At 37.9% G+C, this 23,826-nt stretch overlaps 1 protein-coding gene and 2 pseudogenes across 8 annotated transcripts in view; 2 read left to right on the top strand and 1 right to left on the bottom strand.

Annotated features, from left to right (window-relative positions):
- The window catches only part of TSPAN12 (tetraspanin 12), an 80,605-nt gene that overhangs the window by 52,413 nt on the left and 4,366 nt on the right, over nt 1–23,826 (bottom strand). For all 6 annotated transcript variants that reach the window (XM_032276178.1, XM_032276177.1, XM_032276182.1 and 3 more), the window contains 2 exons: nt 7,817–7,899; nt 6,567–6,702 (listed from right to left, as the gene is read on the bottom strand). In XM_032276178.1, the coding sequence (XP_032132069.1) occupies nt 6,567–6,702; nt 7,817–7,899 (219 nt within the window). The remainder of the gene's footprint in view (nt 1–6,566; nt 6,703–7,816; nt 7,900–23,826) is intronic.
- LOC116550275 lies at nt 12,003–14,088 on the top strand (annotated as a pseudogene). The gene has a single exon (XR_004268309.1). The product of XR_004268309.1 is annotated as a tropomyosin alpha-3 chain pseudogene (transcript).
- Nucleotides 12,016–12,821, top strand: LOC116550274 (annotated as a pseudogene). Its single transcript, XR_004268308.1, has one exon. The product of XR_004268308.1 is annotated as a tropomyosin alpha-3 chain pseudogene (transcript).

The following is a 23,826-nucleotide window of genomic DNA, read 5'->3' as shown; positions in this document are numbered from 1 at the left end:
GTAATGCTTTCTCCATAATTCTATCTCAGCATGGGTCACTGATTTCAGCCACCTTCCTCCAGCCCCAGAGTCTTACTTAGTTCATAATAGGTTCCGAAAGTCATAATGTAATCACTAACGGGGCTTTCTATTGTCTCCTGCTTAAATATGAATTATCATTTCATCCCAAGATGGAAACACCCATTGGTTCTTTACAGCCCAAAGAATAACATCTGACATTTTGATAAAGATCTTCACAATTGGACTTCACTTCATTTTCTTCTCACTGTGCACCAACACTACAGCCACACGGACTTTCTAAGTTTTGCCTAAACTTGCCCTATCCCTTCACTCCTCAGTGTTTATACACATTCTTCATGTTGCTCTAAATCCTCTTCCTTCCTCATCTCCACCAGGAAACGCTTATGTATTTTCAACATCCAGTTCAAATAAAGACTCTCCTGTGAAACATTCTGGAAGTCTCCATTTGCTCCTGATTCTGGGTTCCCACAGCAAGTTATGTATACATTTACTATTATATTTTGCTTTGTAATTTTCTTTCTATTCACCCCGTTCAACTTTGTTCTCTCAAGTATCTATCATAGATGGGTACTCAATACACAATGGAGGGCAAAAGAAAAGAAAAAGAGAATGGGAGTTGAGGAAGGTAAAAAGGAAAAGAGAAACTGCTTGATTCTTTGACAAGTGAAAATGATAACTAGAGTAGAAATTTTAACGTTTGTTTTATAATAAGCATAGCAAAAGATCATATTTCAAAAAATTAAATGACTACCAAATGCCTCGGAGTAATAAATGAAGCATAGTTAAGTCTTCTAGAAACAATGCCAGTAATTAAATGCATTGTAACAATAATGTGGTATAGTAAAACATGCATGGTCTTTGAGGATAGGCTGCATTTGAATGTTAATAACAGAAACTACCAGCTGTGTATCTTTGAGGATTCTACTCTTCCTCTTTTGTAAAATAAGTCTAATGGAGTTGCTATGAGTATTTTTTGAGAAAACAAAGGTAAAACATTGGGCAAATACTGAACATATGGTAAATGAGATGATGAATCTTCATTTAGAAATAAAGTGTAGGCTATCAACCAAAAACATAAAATAATAAAGACATACAACTTAATACATTAATTTTAACTTAATGACTTATGATTAGCTATATAATTATAAAATTCATGACTATATAAGAAAAGGCCTTAAAACAGAGGACCCTTTAGAAAATAAATTACTACTCAAATATATTCTGTTTTGCATTATGATTTAAAAAAAAAAAAAACTTAGGAGAAGCATCTCCACGTCCATTAAAAATAAACTTGATCGTCGAGTGCGGTGGCTCATGCTTGTAATCTCAACACTTTGGGGGGCCAAGGTGGGCAGACCATGAGGTCAGGAGTTCAAGACCAGCCTGGTCAGCGTGGTGAAACCCCATCTCTACTAAAAATACAAAAATTAGCTGGGTGTAGTGGTGGGTGCCCTCCAGAGGCTGAGACAGGAGAATCGCTTGAACCTAGGAGGCGAAGGTTGCAGTAAGCCAACACCCTGACATTGTACTCCAGCTTGGGCAACAGAGCAAGACTCTCTCTCTCAAAAAAAAAAAAAAAAATTAACTTGATTTCCACTAAGGAAAGCATTCAGATCTGGTTCAATCACTCTACATTATAGAAAGTTTTAAAAATGCAAACGTGCAATCAATAGTTACATGCTGAGTCTCTGGAAAAATAACATTGAACAAAAAAGCACTTCTTTAAAAATGATTCATTTGTATTAAATATGTAAGGTATGTCCAACTTAATTTCTGACAAGCGCTTGACTACTTGTGGTTTGCTGGCAGCTAAGCATATATTTGCATCACATCCTGACAAATGATGATCTGCTGATGGTGACATTCAGCTGCTGTCAACATCATAAACATGTCTGTTCAATCTGTTTACATTCCCCCTGAGCTGGCACTGCTTTCCTAATGCCTGTGTTAATAGCAAGGTGGAACTGCAATAACAAATGAATTTCATTTAGTCTACGGCTAAGGCCTTGGGAAATACCCATTTCAGGCATAAAACCAATTTCAATTTAGCTTCAATTTCTCTTTTAAAGAGAGAAGAAATTTCCACTACTGAAATTACTGTGAAAGGCATGGCATATTCCAGTTTCCTTTCTTAGTAATTTTTGGCTTGTTTTCCCATTATAATTAGAATTTCATTTTCTTAATCTCCTCATATAAATACATAAAAATTTCTGTTCTATGATAGTTTCACACTTAATAAGAACAAATCTAATGAAAGTACATTAGCCAGATAAAGCAAATGAAAATATAGGATGTACATTTCAATTTAAATTTCAATGAATAATGTTTTAGTATCTGTATATTCTAAACACTGCATGGGGCATATTCATGCTAAAATATTATTCATTATTTACCTGAAATTGAATTTAATTGGGCATCTTGTATTTTATTTGGGAACCTTTAATTAGGGTGTTTTGACAACTTACATCTATTAATCTATCATTCAAAAGAAGGATGAAATTCAGGACCAAGTTTTCTCAGAAATATTTTCCAACAGGTGGCTTCTTAGCTTGTAGAGGTTTTCTGTTGCGTTTTGGTGAGGGCTGGGGGGATGTTGGTTATAAAGACCTGTTTTGAGGGAGGTTCACTCACTTTTTCTTGATCAGTCTGTTGAATAATGACATTTTTACTTTTCCTTGAACAGCACAACAGCCAAGCTGCCAGATCTTTTTTTTTTTTTTAATAATCATTCAAGAGATATGACAGCTCTCTGAGATACCAATTGTCTTTTTAAAAAATAGCTTTCTCACACTAATCTGTTTTACAGGTCTTAAAAGTAAAACAAGACTTTGAATACAGAGAAATGGACAAGTTGGATGAATGCATTCTGCTTGTTTAAATATTTATATCCAAAATAAAAGTATGAAACTTCCTTAAAAAATTGTTTTTAATTATGATAAAAGGCTAAAGGGCACACACAAATCATCTGTGAGTTGCTTTGCAAATATTTGTCAAAGACCTTACATTATGTCACATTCTGCACTATTTTTTTTTTTACCGCCCACCCCCCATGAGCCATTCACCTTGTAATCTAATCCTAACAGCTAAATTCCTCTTTTAAAATCTTACTCTCATCACTGCCTTCCAGGCAACAACTTTAATCTGATGTGCTGGTCATTCCTACTTTCACTATTCTAATTTACTGTCTGTTATTCGATGATTTAATAAACGCTTATTAAAGCAATGAGCAAGGTGAAGGATTCATATTACTAAGTTGTTTGTAGTCTGGTAGTCTGGGCTGATTATTAAAAAGAAAAGGAAGTTTATAATAAGGGAAATATACTAGACTTCAAAAGTTGAGAAAAGTCTGTTAGAGACATCAGTAAAGGCCCAGTGAGAATGGGCTTCACAATCAGGGATGCTGAGGTCTGAATCCAAGCTCCAACCCTTATTGCGGAATGACTTTAGGCATATTAATGACCTCTCTGAACCTCATTTAATAATTACCTACCTCAGATAATTGTTGTCAGGTTTAAGATGAAAATGTTTTATACTTTACAGGACACATTTGTAAACACTTAGGAAAAAATCAGCTATTATAGAGTAAAATGGCAAAATTGTTACAAATATTGGAATTAGACTGTCATAGTCTGGATATTAGATCCTCTCTTTACTAGCTGTGTTGACTTAGGCAAGTCACTTTATCTCTCTACGCCTCATTTCCTCATCTATATTAACTGAATAATAAGAGTATTTCAAAGTTTTAGTCCAATTTTATGCTTAGCAGAGAGGATAAAATAGATTAACTCATGTATAACAACTCTTCATTTAAAAAAAATCAGGTAAAACTCTACAGTGTCTGGTACTGTAAGTACTCAAGAAATGTTAACTACTTCAATTACCATCCTTGTCATTCTTATTATTTAAAGAGGTAGCACTTCAGATAAGTCTTCACGGGCTAGTAATATTTAAATGAAAGAACTGAGAAGAAATTTCTGGCTAAGAAGATAGCAAGAATAAAAGTAGAGAAGAATGAAGCAAGAAAGTTTGTTCAGGGGTCAGAAAATAGAGAACCAGAGAATAATAAAGTAGATAAGAAGGCAAAAATTGGCAGATAAAGGCTTGATTGTAGAAGGGCTTGGCACACATTTGCAGTGTTGGTATATACTTCATTATCCAATCAATAGTCTCTCAAGGTGTCGAAATGGAGAAGTTATGTGATGGCAGTCACATAAGAGTAACCTGGCAGCACTGGTTTTGAGTAGATTCGGAGGTGACAACAGAGGCAGAAAGATGAGTTGGGGGCTCTGAACCTGTCTGCGCAGGAAGTTAGAAAAGCATGAACTTGGGCATCCCAAAGAATAGAAGAGAGGACCAGTTCCCAAGACTGTAGAATCTGAACTGAGAGGACTTGGCAGTTGTTTAGAGGAGGAGGAGGTGAGGAGGAAGGTGAAAAAGAAATTTCCTAAGAAATAGACCAGATGCAAATTGGTTGTGAGTGACAGATACATGGGAGTTGAGACCATAGATTATTCTTTAGCAAGGGGGAAGCTGTGTTGGGTCTAGACAGAGTAAGGACTAGAAATGTGCCATGAGAAGAGAGGCAGCCCAAAGAGAATGGGGAATGAACTGTCAAAGGCAATCGACAGGAAGGAGGAACCAAGAGGTAGATGTCACCTAGGGACATACGAAACAGCAAAGCGTAAAAACACGCTTTGTAAAGAGTACATTCAGGAAGCAAAGTGGGGATGGAAAAGGCAAATCAATCTATGCTCACCATCCTCCCAGAGGGTGGCACTGACCCTTTTGGGCTGAGTTAGAGCTCTTCCTCTCAGGCCTCAGAGCACCCAGTGAAAACCCTATTAGAGGTCTTATCAAGACAGGTCAGATGGCAAAAATTGGTGGTACATATATGCTCAGTAAGTGTTTGGAGAATGAATGAATGAGTAAATTGGTGACCTTTAAAACCTTAGTCCTCCATGCCATTTTTGCATTATAATGCTTTTTCCAGTAACACAAACTGGACTCTCATTCACAAGTCTAAGATTCACCCTACTTCACGTAGTAGGCCACAATACTTCGGTGTTTGTCAATTTGCTTTACTAGCATTTAAGCAGCCTAAAGGAATACATAAAGAGTTTTCAAAATGTGTTTCCAAAGCCTTTGTGGTTCCATGAAATACCTGACCCTACTTGCCCTGCCTCCCTCCTGCATCCCATTGCATAGGGACTGCTCAGAATAAACGTTGCGGGGAGGGAGGAAATGGCAGGCAGACTTTAACTGGTTACACAAGTGAGACATCATCATAAGACTGCGTTTTAAAAAAGAATTCTGAGACTTTTTACATATAGCTTGAAATACATCATACTTTACTCAAATTATAGAATGTTCATGTAAAGTAAGTCCTTTTGTTCATGTTTAAATCATTGCCCAAATACCTAAAATTGCAAAATAAGATCCCAAATTTTTCCACCATTTTCCCTTTCCCTGTATACACATATGAAGAGAAGTAAAGCAGTAGAGATGTTTCCCCATCTCCGAATGTGGTTTATTCTCTACAGCATTTTGTGTTTTCCAATATTCAACCTGAACAGCTATCCTCCAAGAAGCTAAGTAATACATTAACACAGGTTATACTGTGAAATTCAAAGCTTTAGTCAAACTTCACACTAAGATTCTGTTTTAATTGGCTTGGCATGGGAGCCAGTCAAGCACGAGTGTGTGGGAGCTGGCTCCTGGAGCTAATTTATGCTCATCTGTCCCCAGCTCTACAGGCAGTGATTTCATGTTGGTAACTTAAAATTGACCATGCTGGGAGAATTTACCCCACAGAAATCCTCAAATGCTACGAATCTGAGCATTTTTTCTGCCCAGTGATCCAGCTCACCAGTACACCATTCAAATTGTTTAAGTTCCTTACATGAAATTAATTTACAGCTAGGGGCTGAGACCTACTACAAAGAAAGCATATACTCAATGAATTAGTTTTCCAGCCTTATATGTCGGCAGCTATATGTTAGCGATCTCACTACCTGGTGCCACTAGTATATATTTTACACATTAAGTAAGTGTTCTTCTAAAAATATCTATATAAACAGTATTTTTAATCAACTCAATTTTTCAATGTTAAAACTGCTGGCGAATTTTTGAATTAAAAGACTAGTCACAGAATTTGAATGGTGAAACTAATTTAAAAAGTGCCTAGTGCAGCTCTCAGAGTTAAAACCGAAAAAACTAAGATTATTATGACTTCTTAGTTCCAGTCCCAAGGGGCCTTTTTGAGTGCTAATAAGGACAAGGACACTAGAAAGAACTCACACTTTAAAATGAAAATGTCAACACTTAGCTGGAGTGAAATAATTAAATTGCTTATATATATTTCCATACCTCATCATCTGAGTACAGCAAATACATGTACTCAAACAATCTCTTGTGAAAAGAAAGCTTCCTTTCTTATAGGATGCTGTTACTGGTATCACTGCTACCTAATCTTGTGAACTGGTTAAAAATAATACATTACTGGTTAATCTTTTTAACTGTAACAAAGAGAAAATATAACATCATACCCATGCAAGAAGCAACAGATTTCTTTTCACCGTTCCACAATATCCTAACATCCCCACAATGATAAGGAAACAGCAAACAGCAATCATGACCGGATGAACCACAGGAAAGTAAGTCAAAATGACTGCTTCCTCTACCCTGAAAGAAGAAAAATAATGCCGTATTAGCAATAAAATATAATCAAAATGCACCCAAGACCTAGTACAAAACACAATTGTGATTTGTGTTAATAGTTCTTTAAATCATGATGCCTGAAAACTAGTGACTGTATTGTTATTTTCAAAATCACTGTGCTATTGTTTCTATGTTTACTTGCTTGCCTGCTTTATTTTTGGTTTTGCAGTGTTTGTCTTTTTTTTAATACAACCGATAGCTTTCCTACCCCAACTCATTTAATATACAATATAGGGGATCTTGATAAAAAGTTCATCTGTTATTATCTCTGACGCCTTAGCCTAAGTAAATCACATGGCATCCTATGCTATTTCCCAGTTGGGAGGAATCTCCTTCCTTTTCTCTAATCTTTGACCCCATGTGCACTATGTTTCTACTCCCTGACAACTGATCCTCCCCTACAATGTGAAAGACTGCTATGCAAAGGGAAATCAATCTACATTAAAAGAAAGGAAAAGGTAAAAGTGATTTTTGCTAGAACACAATGAAAAATTCATTAACCAAAACCAGAACTAATGATACAAATTAACCATTATTAAGCTAAGTTCCTCTGTGTTAAGTACTTGACAGAAATGTTTTTCATTTAATCCTTCCCACAATTCAGATGTCATATATCATAATACAATCTCCATTTAAAGATGAGGGAGTAAAAAGCAATTTGTCCCCTGTGATGTTAGTACATCAACCCTTGAAATTTGAGAAAAAAAATCATTGTGGTGTATGGTTTTCATTAACCTAAGAATATGAAGGTAGGTAATTTTCTTAGAAAAAGTAACTATGCTGGTTTTTTACACACACATATGACATGGCTGACACACACACACAGCCAGAAAGACAGGCAACTGGTATTACCATATCCAGAAATGTCTGTATAAACATGCTGCCACCTGATCTCATTTAGGACCAGAAGCACACCTTAAGGAGAACTCTGGAGGATAAAAGTGTCTGTGACAAAGGTTGCTATGGGTAGGAAAAACTTTTCCAAAAGGTCAAGGAAGAGCACTACCATATAAACAGCTAACAGCAAAGTTATTTACAATCAGCATGAAAAAATTCAATTAATAATTATAAAGTATACCTTGTTTCTGCAGTTAAAGTCAGAACATTATTTAGGTAGTCCCTGATCCAAGCAGAAACTGCCAACACACTGATGGACATTAACTGGGGAGAAAAAAGTACAAACTGGTTACCGAGGATTTATGTAACATTTGCTGCAGGATTAATAATAGAAAAATCAAGGATTTTGTTACATATCTTTCCCAATTACCATTTGCTACTTCTTGAAATTTACTATTACTATAAATATCAGCCATTCCATTTTGAAATCATGTCATAGGCATCAAATAGAATACCACCACATGGGATATAGAAACTAGACTATTAAGTGGCTGATCCCGCATTCAGGACAGAAACTGCACAAGATGAGAAGGCCGCAGAACAACTAAATTATCAAATATATAAGATGCGTCTAAAACAATTGTCATTCTTAAAGGCAAGGAAGCAATTAAATACTATTACTGAACAATTAAATATTGTCAAAAAAGTCACAGGTTCTAATTTCAAATGACTTCTATTGGCTAAAATTCAAACAATTTAAGCATTAAAATGACAGTAATAGTAATATATTAAATGCAATCCTTTAAAACATACCTGAAGTTCTAAAGTATATTAAACTCATACTAACACATGTATGTGCTAAAGTATATAAACTCATAATGAACACAATTCTCTGGTCATCTTTGTAGAAAGTTGAACATGAAACTCATTATTCAGAAAACTGACAAGAATCTATCATTTCTATTTACCCTACTTTTCCTGTACAAACTAAACGAAGAAACAAGGACTTGATGAAAGTTTTTATGGAAGAATTTCTGGTAATATTTGCAGAAAGCATTCTAGAGCATCACCATTTAACAACCCTATCTGAAATAATGTATCCCTAGAAAAAAAGATCCTCAATGGCTGCAAATTTATCAGGTCATTGGTTCTCAATCCTGTCTATACATTAGAACTACTTAAGACTCAAAGATATTATTAAACACAGGTCTACCCTGGACTAATTCTAGGGAGTGGGGCTTGGGCACCAGAAATGTGTAACAGCTTCACAGATATTCTAACAGGTAAGCAGGGCTGAGAATCACTACATTAAATGAAAGACTGTTGGGAAGTCACAATGGAGAGAGTGGGTGGATGATCCAGACCCCACTGGTTACTCTTAGTGTCACAAAAAGAGACAACTAGGCATAATGTGTCTCCCAACATGTTGCAGTCAGAAGCACACAGAAATTCTTATGAAGAATTTTCACCAGAAAGTCAAACTTGAATCTGATCAAGGCTCTCACACTATTAGCTGATAGAAAATACATGAAATAGATTTAAACATGTGAAATGCCACACGGGAAGCAATTAGCAAAATTAAGCATATGAGAAATTTTACAGGACAAATGATCTTTTTTCTTGAATTAAAAAAAAAAAACAAAAAAAACTGGCAAGTAAAAACAAAAAGGAGAGAAGGAGAAATTTGTATAGGTTAAAATAGATTTAAGAGGTTACCCCATGCAATACATTAACCTGGTTTAGATACTGATTCAAACAAATCAAGTACATAAAAACATTTACGACACAAATGAGGAAAGTTTAACCCTGAATGAAGGTTTGGAAATATTAAAAAAACTACTTTGATTTAGGCATGATAATAGATTAATTTTATTTTTTAAAAGGTCTTTGTTTTCTAGAGTTATACACTGAAGTAATTTTAAATGAAATATATTAGATAGCTATACTTGTAAGAAAAAAATGAAACATAATGATGAATGGGATATGGTTTAATAATTAATCATGACCAGTAGAAGTTAGGTGGGAAGTAGAGAAGGGCATGTTGATAATTGTTGAAACTGGGTAATGAATAATTGGGGATTAATTATGCTGTGTTTTTCTACTTTGGCATATGTTTTAAATTTTTTCATAATTTAAAAATTAAAAGAAACACACTAAAACAAGTTGAGAAGAGGTCTTCTTGGGAAGCTTTTCTAAAAGCTGCATTTATTAACCCCTAAGTTCTGAATGTATTTCCTATTTTGTCGGAAATCTTTTTGAAATGTGTACCTATCCTCTTAAGTACAATGCAAAATTCAAGTTATCCTGATTTTTAATAATTTCTAGCATCGTAATGAACATCAATTACCATTACATGCTACAGCTTTAGCTTTAAATACTGATATAGTGAATATATAGGAGGTAGAAATGAGTCTGCACTAACTCAAGTGGTGGCCTGCATGAAAGTTCCCAAGGTAAACAGAATGTGAGGACCTCTACAGCTCTTGAACAGTAAATTATGGCTATCTGCTTGGAAAATCAGCTAGTGAAGTCACACTTCCATCATTCATTACAAATATTTACTCAACAATTACTATGTGCCTTGGATTGGGCAAGATTCAGAGACTGACAATAAATAAGAGAAATAAGATCCAGGCCTTCTTGGAACCTCTTGGAGAACACAGGCAATAATTATACAAAGAAGATAACTACAAAAATATTCTGCTAAAGGTCTCTCAGCTCCAGAGTGATAGAGCTGGGATTCAAATTCGACCTGTTGGGCTTCAGAGCTGTCTCCCAAGTTTAGAAATGGGCATGGTATGTTCACAGAGGGTAAAAAGATGGCATGTAGAATTCCTTTTCAGAAAGAAGGGAAGTGGGTCTCCTGTAGCAGTCAGGTTCAATCTAAACGTCTGAACTACTTTCTTTGATGAATGGGGATTCAACGGTTCTTAACCTATAAATACAAGTGTATTTCAACATAATTAATTTCCTTTGTAAGCCAATACATTTTGTTTTGTGGGTTAAAATACAGATTAGTGTTAATATTAATTAATACAGATTAATATTCTGACAATTGGCTAGCAGGTTTATGAGACTGCCAAAAAAGTCAATGGCCTATAAGATAGGTTAAGAACCCTGGGACCACAGTCAAGGGTAGAATTAGGACAGTTATTATTATTCTCACTTCTGTTAGAAATGAACAGATTATAAACTTCATAAAAGTTACAAGTGGGTAAGCCACAGTGAATTAGCCATGTTTCTGGCTTCTTTTGATGCATTAACATCTGTTCTGCATGCATATGCCAGATACATCATGTTCTGGAAAACCTTAAAAGGTGCCTGAGTCACCTTGCCTTGGCCTGCTGCCTCCCTCGTTGTTTGCTCTGTTCTCAAGAGGAGATGTTCTCTCAGGGGTGCACTTTTCAAATACAAACCATGCAAGCCAGAATCCACACTCCTAATTACCTCCTTATGGGGCTCTCCCACTTAGGGGCCACTATACACCTGCCTTAATCACTCCAAGGACAATTGTTCAAACTGGCCAATCCTAAACCCACTTACCTGCCTCACCCATTCCTTCCCATGGAAACCATGGTATACAACTTGCCCATGGTCCCCATCTCTCTTTCTGCCTTGTGACTGACCCTAATGTTTCCCTTCTTGGTCTCCTATAATGAGATGTGTACTCCATGTCTTGGGATTTATGAATACAATAAACCGTCTTCTCAATAGTAGCCATCTCCTAATCTGCTGGACTTAGCATACCTAATTGACAGCAGAACATATTAAAACACATGGAGCTAGCAGAGAACTATTGCCTCTTTGATGAAATCTGTGGGCATGTGTTCTCCCTCTACCTGGCTATCTGTGGGTCTTTGCACACCTTTTAAGTGCTACCAGGACAGAAAAATCTATTAATGTGGTGTATTAGTCCATTCTCACACTATTATAAATATCTGAAACTGGGTAATTTATGAAGAAAAGAGGTTTAATTGGCTCACGGTTCCTCAGACTGTACAAGAAGCATGTCTGGGGAGGCCTTAGGAAACTTAATCACAGTGGAAGGGGAAGCAGGCACATCTTACATGACCGAAGCAGGAGGAGGAGAGAGCAGAGGAAGATGCTACCCATTTTCAACCAACCAGATCTCATGAGAACTCACTCACTACAAGAACAGCAAGGAGAAAGTCCGTCCCCATGATCCAATCATCTCCCACCAGGACCCTCCAACAACACTGGCGATCACAATTCGACATGAGATTTGGGTGGGTACACAAATCCAAACCATATCATTCAACCCCTGGCCACTCACAGATCTCATGTTCTTTTCACATTCTAAAATATAAATAATCATGCCTTCCCAACAGTCCCCTAAAGTCTTACTTCATTCCAGCATTAGCTCAAAACTACACAGTCCAGGGAAGTAGGGGTGAGAGGAGGCTGCATAGCCACGCGGAGGACGCAGGAGCCAGAGCGCGAGCAGTAGCTGGGTGGGCACCATGGCTGGGATCACCACCATCGAGGCGGTGAAGCGCAAGATCCAGGTTCTGCAGCAGCAGGCAGATGATGCAGAGGAGCGAGATGAGCGCCTCCAGCGAGAAGTTGAGGGAGAAAGGCGGGCCCGGGAACAGGCTGAGGCTGAGGTGGCCTCCTTGAACCGTAGGATCCCGCTGGTTGAAGAGGAGCTGGACCGTGCTCAGGAGCGCCTGGCCACTGCCCTGCAAAAGCTGGAAGAAGCTGAAAAAGCTGCTGATGAGAGTGAGAGAGGTATGAAGGTTATTGAAAACCGGGCCTTAAAAGATGAAGAGAAGATGGAACTCCAGGAAATCCAACTCAAAGAAGCTAAGCACACTGCAGAAGAGGCAGATAGGAAGTATGAAGAGGTGGCTCGTAAGTTGGTGATCATTGAAGGAGACTTGGAACGCACAGAGGAATGACCTGAGCTGGCAGAGTCCCGTTGCCGAGAGATGGATGAGCAGATCAGACTGATGGACCAGAACCTGAAGTGTCTGAGTGCTGCTGAAGAAAAGTACTCTCAAAAAGAAGACAAATATGAGGAAGAGATCAAGATTCTTACCGATAAACTCAAGGAGGCAGAGACCCGTGCTGAGTTTGCTGAGAGATCGGTAGCCAAGCTGGAAAAGACAATTGATGACTTGGAAGATAAACTGAAATGCACCAAAGAGGAGCACCTCTGTACACAAAGGATGCTGGACCAGACTCTGCTTGACCTGAATGAGATGTAGAACGCCCCAGTCCCACCCTGCTGCTGCTTCTCGCTCTGACCCTGACTCCGCCTGAGGCCAGCCTGCCCGAAGCTGACCTTTAACTGAGGGCTGATCTTTAACTGGAAGGCTGCTTTCTCTTTCGCTGCCCCCTCTTCCCGTGTCTTATTCGCCAAACTGTCTCTGCCTCTTCCCGGAGATTCCAGTTGGGCTAGAGGCTGAGCACCTTTGGAAACAACATTTAAGGGAATGTGAGCACAATGCATAATGTCTTTAAAAGCATGTCGTGATAAACACATTTTGTAATTACCTTTTTTGTTGTTTTGTAGCAACCATTTGTAAAACATTCCAGATAAGTCCACGCCCTGAAGCAGCAAGCTAATCCCCTTCTTACTTTTGGAAGGTGACTTTTCAGCTTAATGCATATTGCCCTCTCCATAGAAGAGAGGAAAAGGTATAGCCCTGCCTTACTGAGAGCCAAACAGAGCCTAGGGAAAGACTCCACTGTGGGAAACCTCATTGCTCTGTACAAAGTACCAGCTAAACCAGAAAGGTGATTCCAGGAGGAGTTAGTCAAACAAGAACAACAACAAAAAAATGTGCTGTTCAAGTTTTCAGCTTTAAGATCTCTTTGGACAACATTATTTCTATTTTTTTCATTACAAGTGACCAAATTAAGGTGGTAAGATCTCTGAGACCAAATTTTTGTCCCATCTCTACTCCCTCCCAACTGCTTACAGAATGGATCATGTGCCCCTTATGTTGAGATGACCACTTAATTGCTTTCCTGCCTCCTTGAAAGAAAGAAAGAAGATTGTTTTTGCCACTGATTTAGCCATATGAAACTCATCTCATTACCCTTCTCTGGGTTTGAAGCTGCTGTGTCTAAAAGTGCCATCTCATTGTGCTTTGTATCAGTCAGTGCTGGAGAAATCTTGAATAGCTTATGTACAAAACTTTTAAAATTTTATATTATTTTGAAACTGCTTCTTTGGATTTGTGGCACCCTGGCCACACCATCTGGCTCTGACAGCCTCTGCAGTCCATGGGCTGGCAGTTTGCTGATCTTTTGAAGTTTCCCTACCCAGTCCCCATTTTCTGGTAAGGTTTCTAGGAGGTCTGTTAGGTGTACATCCTGCAGCTTATTGGCTTAAAATATACTCTCCTTTTATGTGGTCTCTTTGGGCCAATTGGGAGAAAGAGAAATCAATAGTGTAACTGTTTTGATACTGAATATTGACAAGTGTCTTTTTGAAATAAAGAACCAGTCCCTCCAAAAAAAAAAAAAAAAAAAAAAAAAAAAAAACTACACAGTCCAAAGTCTCACCTAACCCTAACCCTTTTGCTTATGAGACTGTAAAATCAAAACTTACTTGGTTACTTCCAAGATACTATGGGGTAAGGCATTCACTAAATACTCCCACTCCAAAAGGGAGAAATTGGTCAAAACAAAGGGGCTACAGGCCCCATGCATGTCCCAAACCCAGGAGGGCAGTCATTAAATTGCAGAGCTCCAAAATAATCTCTTTAATTCCATGTCTCACATCCAGGCAACACTGATGCAAGAGGTGGGCTCCAAGGCCTTGGGCAGCTCCACCCCTGTGGTTCTGCAAGGTACAGTCCCTATGGTTGTTTTCTTTCCCAGGCTGCTATTGAGTGCCTGCAGCTTTTCTAGGCACACAGTGCAAGTTGTCAGTGGGTCTGCTGTTCTGTGGTCTGGAGGAAAGTGGCCCTGTTCACACAGCTCCACTAGGCAGTGCCCCAGTGGGGACTCTGTGTGGGGGCTCAAACCCCACATTTCCCTTCTGCACTCCCCTAGTAGAGATTCTACATGAGGGCTCTGCCCCTGTAGCAGACTTTTGCCTGGATATCCAGCCATTTCTATGCATCCTATGAAATCTAGGTAGAGGCTCCCAAGCTTCAACTGTTGCCCTCTATGCACCCACAGACTTAAAACCACATGGAAGCTGCCAAGGCTTATGGCTTGCACCCTCTGGAGCAGCAGACTGAGATGTACCTGGGCCTGTTTAATCCATAGCTAAAGCTGAAGCAGCTGGATCACAGACAATAGTGTCCCAAGATTGAACAGGGCTGTGGGACTCTGGGCTTGGTTCACAAAATCATTCTTTCCTCCTAGGCCTTCAGGCCTGTGATGGGAGGGTCTGCTGTGAAGGTCTCTGAAATGCCTTTGAGGCATTTTCCTCATTGTCTTGGATACTAATATTCAGCTCCTCTTTGCTTATACAAATTTCTGCAGCCAGCTTGAATTCCTTTCCAGAAAATTAGTTTTTCTTTTCTATCACATTGTCAGGCTGCAAATTTTCTAAACTTGTATGATCTGCTTCCCTTTTAAATATAAGTTCCAGTTTCAGAACATTACTTACGTATATGACCATATACTTTTAGAAGCAACCAGGGCAAATCTTAAACACTTTGCTGCTTAGAAATTTGTTCTGTCAGCCAGGCGCGGTGGCTCACACCTGTAATCTCAGCACTTTGGGTGGCCAAGGCGGGTGGATCACAAGGTCAAGAGATCGAGACCATCCTGGCCAACATGGTGACACCCCGTCTCTACTAAAAATACAAAAATTAGCTGGGCATGGTGGTGTGCAGCTGTAGTCTCAGTTACTCAGGAGGCTGAGGCAGGAGAATTGCTTGAACCTGGGAGGCAGAGGTTGCAGTGAGCCGACATCATGCCACTGTCCTCCAGCCTGGTGCTTGGCAACACAGCAAGACTCTGTCTCAAAAAAAAAAAAAAAAAAAAGAAAAAAAAAATTTGTTCTGTCAGATTGCCCTAAATCATCACTTTCAAGTTCAAAGATCCACAGATACCTAGAGCAAGGGCACAATGCCACAAGTTTCTTTGCTAAAGCATAGCAAGAGTGACCTTTACTCCAGTTCCCAATAAGTTCCTCATCTTCATCTGAGACCACCTCAGCCTGGACTTCATTGTCCATATCACTATCAGTATTTTGATCACAACAATTTAATAAGTCTCTAGGAAATTCCAAACTTTCCCTCATATTCCTGTCTTCTTCTGAGCCCTCCAAACAGTTCAAATTTCTGCCTGTTACTGAGTTACAAAGTCACTTTATGTAGGTATGTTTATAGCAATGTCTTGCTCATGATACCAACTTTCTATATTAGTCAATTCTACCACTGCCATAAATTAATAACTGAAACTGGGTAATTTATAAAGGGCAGAAGTTTAATTGGCTTACAGTTCCACAGGATGTGCAGGAAGCATGGCTGAGGAGGCCTCAGGAAACTTTCAAACATGGTGGAAGGAGAAGCAGGTACATCTTACATGGCCAGAGCAGGAGTAACAGAGCAGGGGGAGGTGCTACACACTTATAAACAAGCAGATCTCTTGAGCACTCACTCTCTATCATGAGAACAGCAAGGGAAAAGTCGGTCCCCATGATCCAATCACCTCTCATCAGGTCCCTCATCCAACATTCGACATGAGATTTGGGCAGGGACACAAATCCAAGCCATATCTTGTGTTACTTTATTTCATTATCTAAAATTATTTTAGTTATAAAAACCTCTCTTTATCACTCTTCAAAGTAATGACTGCTGTTGGTTTCTCTCTTCTCTACTGGCTCTATAGGCTATTTAGCCAATTTTCAATAACATAGCTCTTAGTCATGTCAATACATTATTTCATCCTTCATAGTGTACAATTCATTATCAGTGTAGTTACTAAACCTAGTTCTTCCATTTTCAACAACAACAAAAAAGTGTATATCTTTTAAATGGTATATTCCAAGACATTTCTTATATGGCAGGATGATTAAAAGCCTGGCTTTGAAGTCATTCTTCCATTCAAAAATTAAATATTGGTGACCTGCTCTTTGCTAGGCACTGTGCTATGTGTTAGGGATATGTTGATGGATAGTAACAGACACTACCTCTGTGGTGCAATTAACTAAGTGAAGAAGACACAGGTTAATCAACTCATCAGAAATATAAATATGCAACTGAGAACTATAACAAGCACTGAGAATAAATAGTACAAGTTTCTGTAAGAATTTCTTTTGAAGGGCCTGACATATTCCACGGGGTCAAAGGAACTTCTCTAAGAGAGCTAAGATCTAATGGATAATTATCAAAATACTCGGGAAGAAGAGGGTTGAAAAGAATCTTCTGATCAGAAAAAGCAAAAGCCCCACAAGGGAAGGCAACATGACATGGTAAGGAAAAGTGGCACATGGTGAGAAGGAAAAATCAGGGAAGAATGAGACGGCATAGAGTCTTGGAAGTCATTTGAAGGTATATGGGCTTCATCATCATGAAAATGAGAAGCCATTGAATTTTGAATTTCAGCTAGGAATTCTAGCTCTCCTGCCTTTTGGCTATATGACATTCACCTTGATCTTTCCTATGCCTCAGGTTTCTCACGGATAAAATGATATAAAAATAAGTTCTACTTCATAGATCTATATGACCAAAAAAAAAAAAACCAGAGTAAGACTCTCATATACATTACTTACAATTATTGCAAGTCACTTCTGACTTAAGGGTTTTCTCTTAATCTTTCTCAGTCAGTCTAAAAGATAAGACTACTCCAAATCAATTCAGAAATGGAATACTGAGCTGTTTGAAGGTCTACCAGATGGACAAGAGAGGAAGCTCTGTAATATAGCTACCTATCAGACTATCATGGTCAATTTCATCTTCTCTAACACTGAACTTATCTCCATTTCTCTCAAAACTTGCATGTCCCTCCCACTGTTTTTCTTGTAAATGGTATAATCAATCCTTCAATCACGTAAACTGGTAACTTGGCAGGGAGGCTGAACCTCTCCCTTTTCCTCAGCTGTACATCTAATTAGTCTCAAGTCCTTCAAATTGTACTGGCAAGGTGTCAGGTGAAGTCCTCTCTCTTTCCTGCCACAACTGGCTAGTTCAGGCCTTCATCCTCTCTTGCTATGCAATTATAATTATTTTATAATAGAATTCTTCAGCTCATAGATCCTACCTCCAATTCACCCTTTAGTTACTTTTGTAGAACATAGATCAAGTTCTTCTGCTTATAGCTACTCATTACGGTTCTCCTTCAACTACCCTTTATTTCATCTTCCCTCAACTAACTCTGACAGAAAAATAGTTTAAACTCTTGAGCAGGGCACACCAGGCCCTCTACAGCTATCCCTTAACCTTTTTGTTAAACCATACGTCCTGCCAGCTCTCCCCTATACACATCCTATATATGGACAACAACAAAATTGCTTGCACATCTCCAAATGCACCATGCAGACCTCCCAGTGCCTATACGTCTTCACTCCTGCAGTGCCTTCTGCGTGGAATACCATCCTGACCCAGCTTTCCTGTTCTCATGTGCTGAGCAACATCTACTTGTCCTTCAAGGGCAGCAAGTGTAAAGATTCTTTCCCAGCTCCCCACTTACCTACAGATCTTTTCTCTCTTAATGCTCTTTGCACAGACCTTATAAAGCAGTTATCCTATTGTTCTTGTTTCTGTTCATCCAACTCATCCCAGTAGAGGGCACAGAACATTGCTTATCTCCCCATCACATAGAAAAGTACCAGGCTCAGTAGGGGGGCCTAATATATGTTAGGTGAGTGAAAGAGAAAATAATTAAATTAAAGGGGATGGTTTCAGCCTGCTAGATAAACTAACTGTTAGAGATTTTTAAACAAATTAGAAGATTCTTTAACCAGAACTGAGCTTTCTATCACTGGAAGTTTTCCAAGAGAAAGATGATTGCTGAACAACAACATCAAAGATTTATATATCAGATTAGAAGCTGGCTAAAGTGTTCTCAAAAGTTCTTTAAACTAAAACTTTGCATTATACCCTGTCCTAGTGTTTTTTTTCCATAGAAGCATATCTAAACATTGCAGCTGTGCACAGAACATTAGTCAAAATAAATAATAACACCAAGCCTTATTCTATAGTAAACAAGCAACCCTAGGAATAAAACAGCTTTTTTTCAAGGCATTGATTCCAGCCACATTAAATGTCTAAGAAAAGTTTCATCCTCAATGAGTGAGGCTTTACTCACTGGGTTTGAGAAAATAACAATAAAAACAAATATAGTGCATACCTATAGCAAGAAACAGAATTAAAATTAGACTAAGTCAATTCAATAACTAAACCTGGTATTATTAAATCTAGAAGTGCAACTTATGTGAGCAATTCAGGACTCCTTGCTAATAATGTTATTTTCTGCTAATTTTCCAAATTAACTATGAAAATAATCTTTCAAATGCCACTCATGTTGGCTAAATTATTAGGAACATTATATTTATCATATGTAGCTAGGCTTTATAGTTCCTTATGTTTTCTCCAGTACTGCAACATGTTACTTGAAGTTCAAGGAGATATTTTAAAACTAAAACAAGTGTTACTTGATAGAAACATATTTAATATATTATTTGGCAGGACATTTGTCATAATCTCTCTTGCAAAATACTTGGAAAATGCTAGCTTTCAACAAATATTTAGAAATATGAAATTTGCAGTGTTGGGGACATTGTCTGCTTTTGCTTGAATCTATAATATAAAAATGAGTCAAATCAAGTCTTTTTCTGAATCAGAATTGTATGTGCATGCATATTTCCTAAATTTATTATGAAAGGTATACCTACAATTTCCATAAAATAGTAAGGTCACAGTCAGGAAACAGGACTTTCTATCTTTTAAGTGTCTCCTATCTGTAACATAGAGTACCATATAAGATGACAGTGACACAATTTCTGTTAAAGAATGATGGGTGTCTAAAACCACCCACCAAAACTTTTCAAATCAAACCTGTCAGCGAGGAAAGAAACGTAAAAGAGAGTTCTGAATGTTAGTTACGGCTTTATCTGTATGAAAAAGAACTCAGACAAATAATTCAAACTTATATAATTTTTATTGGCTAATCTTGAAAATGGAGAAATTGGACTAGAAGCTTTCCTTCTTTTAAAAAAGGATTTAAATTTTTTTGGTGTTTTTTTCTGTCTCCCAGGGATGATCATAACTCACTGCAACTGGAACTCCTACGCTCAAGTGATCTTCCTACCTTGGCCTCCCAAGTGCTGAGGTTACAGGCAACAGCCACCACACTTAACCTTTCAATTGCTATTTGTTACAATGTAAAAGTAAGATCAAGCCTTGATGATTTGGAGTCTGGAAGCACTAGGTAAGCCACATGTCTCTCTGATGTTGCCAGGCCTGCTCCTTTCTGCCTTTTTGTGAGTCTGTGCCTTCCCAGCTTCCCTCTACCAGAGAATGGGCAGAAGGAAAGAGGGCAAACAGGTAACACTATTTGCTAAAGCTGTGAAAGTATAGGCAATTTAAATGATGGCTGAAATACAGTCCGGAGATTATTGGTGGGTATCATTTCCAAATGAACATCAATTAATTAGAGCTGAATAAATCAATAGCACCCTGGAGATGTTCTGACTGACAGTTTTTTAGACCATCATGTTTTCCTATAGATAGGGTGACCATGCATCCCGATCTGACCAGAAGAGACCCACTATAAGCCTCTGTTGTTTGGTCATAATTCTTGGCAGAAATATCCCCTTTTCTTCACTATGATCTTTTACCTGTAGTGATCATCCTATAGTCACTACATGATCCTATAGTCACTACAGGTAAAAGAAGATAAAATGCCTCATTCTACATGATAGTTTCTGTGCAGTCTAACTGTAGTAAACTCCACTTCCCCATCATCCAGCTCAAGATTATTCCCTGAGTGGGGTCAATGAGGGAGAAGTCTATTGCTCGGCATGCAGCAGAATGTGCTGCAAAGAATCTTCCATGTTCTTCTCCTCAAAAAACATTCATTAAGAGGTGTGTAGTGGCTCAAGTCATTTCGCTCAACTGAGCTGCAATGTATATACAAAAAAGTAGAGCAGCTTTGCTTTGAGACTAAAGGAATATATATATATGTGTGTGTATATATACATACATATATACAAGCAAGACTTTGTCTAAGCATACATATATATATATATGTATGCTTAGACAAAGTCTTGCTCTGTTGCCCAGGCTGGAGTGCAGTGGTACAACCTTGGCTCTCTGCAAACTCTACCTCCTAGTTCAAGCAATTCTCCTGCCTCAGTGTCCCCCCACCCCCTAGTGGCCAGGATTACAGATGCATGCCACCACGGCCAGGTAATTTTTGTATTTTGGTAGAGGTGGTTTTCTCCATTTTGGCCAGGCTGGCCTTGAACTGGCCTCAGGCCATCCACCCACCTTGGCCTCCCAAAGTGCTGGGATTACAGGCGTAAGATACCGTGCCTGGCCAACTAAAGAAGTTTTTATGGTTAAAATTTACTTTAGAAGACCACAAATATTTGTTGGAAGGCTTTCCGCTATTCCTTAGGAACAGTTCAAAAATATTTGAATATCATTCATAGCCTAAAGTTGGGGACACCAATTTAAAATGTAGTATTTTAATATAATTCACAAATGTCCTTCCTGTGAATTCATACTTCTTCCCAAGAATCTAACTCTTCAGATTCTGTATGGCTGAAACACCTAAGGTTCAATACAGATGGCCAGAGAAAAAGAAACAGAGCATTGAGCCTCCTGTCATTTCATCTTCTGCACATACATCCCAGAAGCATAAACTAAATTTCCTGTCCACGTTTTAGACTTTCTTTTATAAGTTACTTCTCATATTTAATCAGGGTAGTTCTCCTGTATTGTTATTATCTTTAGTAATGGTAAGTAAAAAACAATGGCTCTTATATAATGGTGAGATATAGGAGTTTAAAACTACAGGTGGGATATTATACTAGAAAATTAGAATCAAACATGTGCTTGATGAATTTTAAATGTTTGCCAATTTCAGGAATTTTCAAGGAGAACCATATTTATCATATTTGTAATGATAGAAAATTACCATCTAAGAAAGACAAATGACCAAAAAGCTATCAAAGCTGTCTTTAAAATGGTGGCAAGCTCACATTTCTTTAAATAATATGCCATTTAAATTTTAATAGAAATAAAAGTATATAAAACTGAAGTAAAGATAACTCATGTCCTTCTTCCACCATGGAGAGAAGGTGAATCATGGTCTCAAAAGAACCCTCGGGCAGTTCACCTATGCGCACCATCTCCCGTATGCTTTTTCCCATCGTGAACCCACAACACTCATGACAAATCTAGAAGGCCCAATAATTTTGTGCCAACCCAAGTACAGCAGTACTAGAATCTGGCCTATACATAATGTGGAAAAGACACTCAACAGATGGCAAATCAAGGTGACTGGATCCATACAATAAAGAGAATGCAGAGCATGTGTGATCTTGAATGTGCTGTGGATTGTTTCCTCTCTTAGACACATCTTACACTTAAAACACATCTATGCCTTATATTTTAAGAAAAATACTCAAGATATACTTTAAGCTTAAAAACAAACAAACAAACACCTCTCAGTTTGATTTCTGACTCCCAGAACAGGAGAACAAAATTGTATGGGTTCCCAGTGTTTTTGTGATTAAGATTTATTTTTCTTTTCCCTAAAATCCTAGTGAGGTAGAAAAGGTAAAAAGGTACCAATATAGTAAAAATAGATTAAAAAAAAACTAAGACTACTTAAAACGCCAGTGCAGAGGAAAAGCCTATAGCTTTTGACCTCATGGGTAATGGGGGCAAGTTTGTCAATCTTGCAAGCCAGAGAGAAGAACAATCTCCCTCTCCATAGCTAGAATGTGAAGTCTGGTTTAAGAAGTGGGGTTCATATGCCACACTAATTTGTTCTACTTGTAATTCCAATGAGAACCAAAAGCTAGTATTAAAGCCTTGCTCCTCAGTGTGTGATGCTCAGACCAGCAACATTGGCATCACAGAGGAGCTTGTTAGAAGTGCACTGTCAGGTAGAAATCACAACATACTAAATCCAAATCTGCGTTTTAACTAGATCTCCAGGTGATGTGCATGCACACTGAGGTTTTAGTGGCACTGTTCTAGAGAACTTGGAATGAGCAGGTGGACAGCTAATCCCTTCCTACTGAGGATGTTTACTTGAATTCCCTCATGCAAATAAATTCACCACTGTTTCCAGCAATGTAACTTCTACTATACTTGGATAAAAAACAAAACTGGACTTTAAATTCCTGTTCTGCTACTTACTAGCAAGTTATTTAACTGCTCTGAGTACCAGTTGCTTTACTTAAAAAAAAAAAAAAGAGAGAGAGAGAAAAAAAAAAAAAAAACTAAGAAAACTATTTTACCGGTCTATTATGAGAATTAGATGAGAGTAATGTTAAGAATTGCCAGGAATGTCTCCAGCACAAGGTTGAAAACGGCTTCTGACTTGGTAATGATAGGATCTGCAAACATTGCCTTAACAATGAAAAAGTAAAATCGGTTTCCCTAAAATTAGCATATTATACATTCCATACTATTCTAACCAAAATCCCAACAGATACTTTTAATTGGATAAAATAATCTTAAAGAACATTTTAAAAAAGAAACCTTAACCACGACAAGAAATGCAGACACACACCCATATATATATATATATATATATATATATACACAAACACACAATTTATATTTATACATATATTTGTATTTATTTTTATATGTAATATATTTATATTTACACATATAAAATCCTGTATAGAATTATATTACAGTCCAGGCAAAGTGGCTCATGTTTACAACCTCAGCACTTTGGGAGGCCAAGGCAGGCGGATCACGAGTTCAGGAGTTGGAGACCAGCCTGGCCAATATGGTGAAACCCTGTCTCTTCTAAAAAATTCAAAAATTAGCCTAGGTGTGTTGGTGCACACCTGTAGTCCCAGCTACTCAGGAGGCTGAGGCAAAAGAATTGCTTGAACCAAGAAGGCAGAGGTTGCAGTGAGCCGAGATCGTGCCACTGCATGCCAGCCTGGGTGACAGAGTGAAACTTCATCTCAAAAAAAAAAAAAAAAAAAGAAAGAAAAAAAGAAAAAAATTATATTACAAAGAATATAGAAAAGTGTGTTTATTATATAGAAACAGATATCATAAATGAAATTAACACTCAAAATATAGCGTAAATCTAAGTAATAAATATGAAATAGCAAATAAA

The sequence above is a fragment of the Sapajus apella genome, unplaced genomic scaffold (assembly GCF_009761245.1).
Source record: "Sapajus apella isolate SASKATOON/1434 unplaced genomic scaffold, GSC_monkey_1.0 scaffold7, whole genome shotgun sequence".
Lineage (NCBI taxonomy): Eukaryota > Metazoa > Chordata > Mammalia > Primates > Cebidae > Sapajus > Sapajus apella.
Note: the sequence above shows the minus strand (reverse complement) of the source record. Positions and strands in the feature narration are given on the sequence as shown.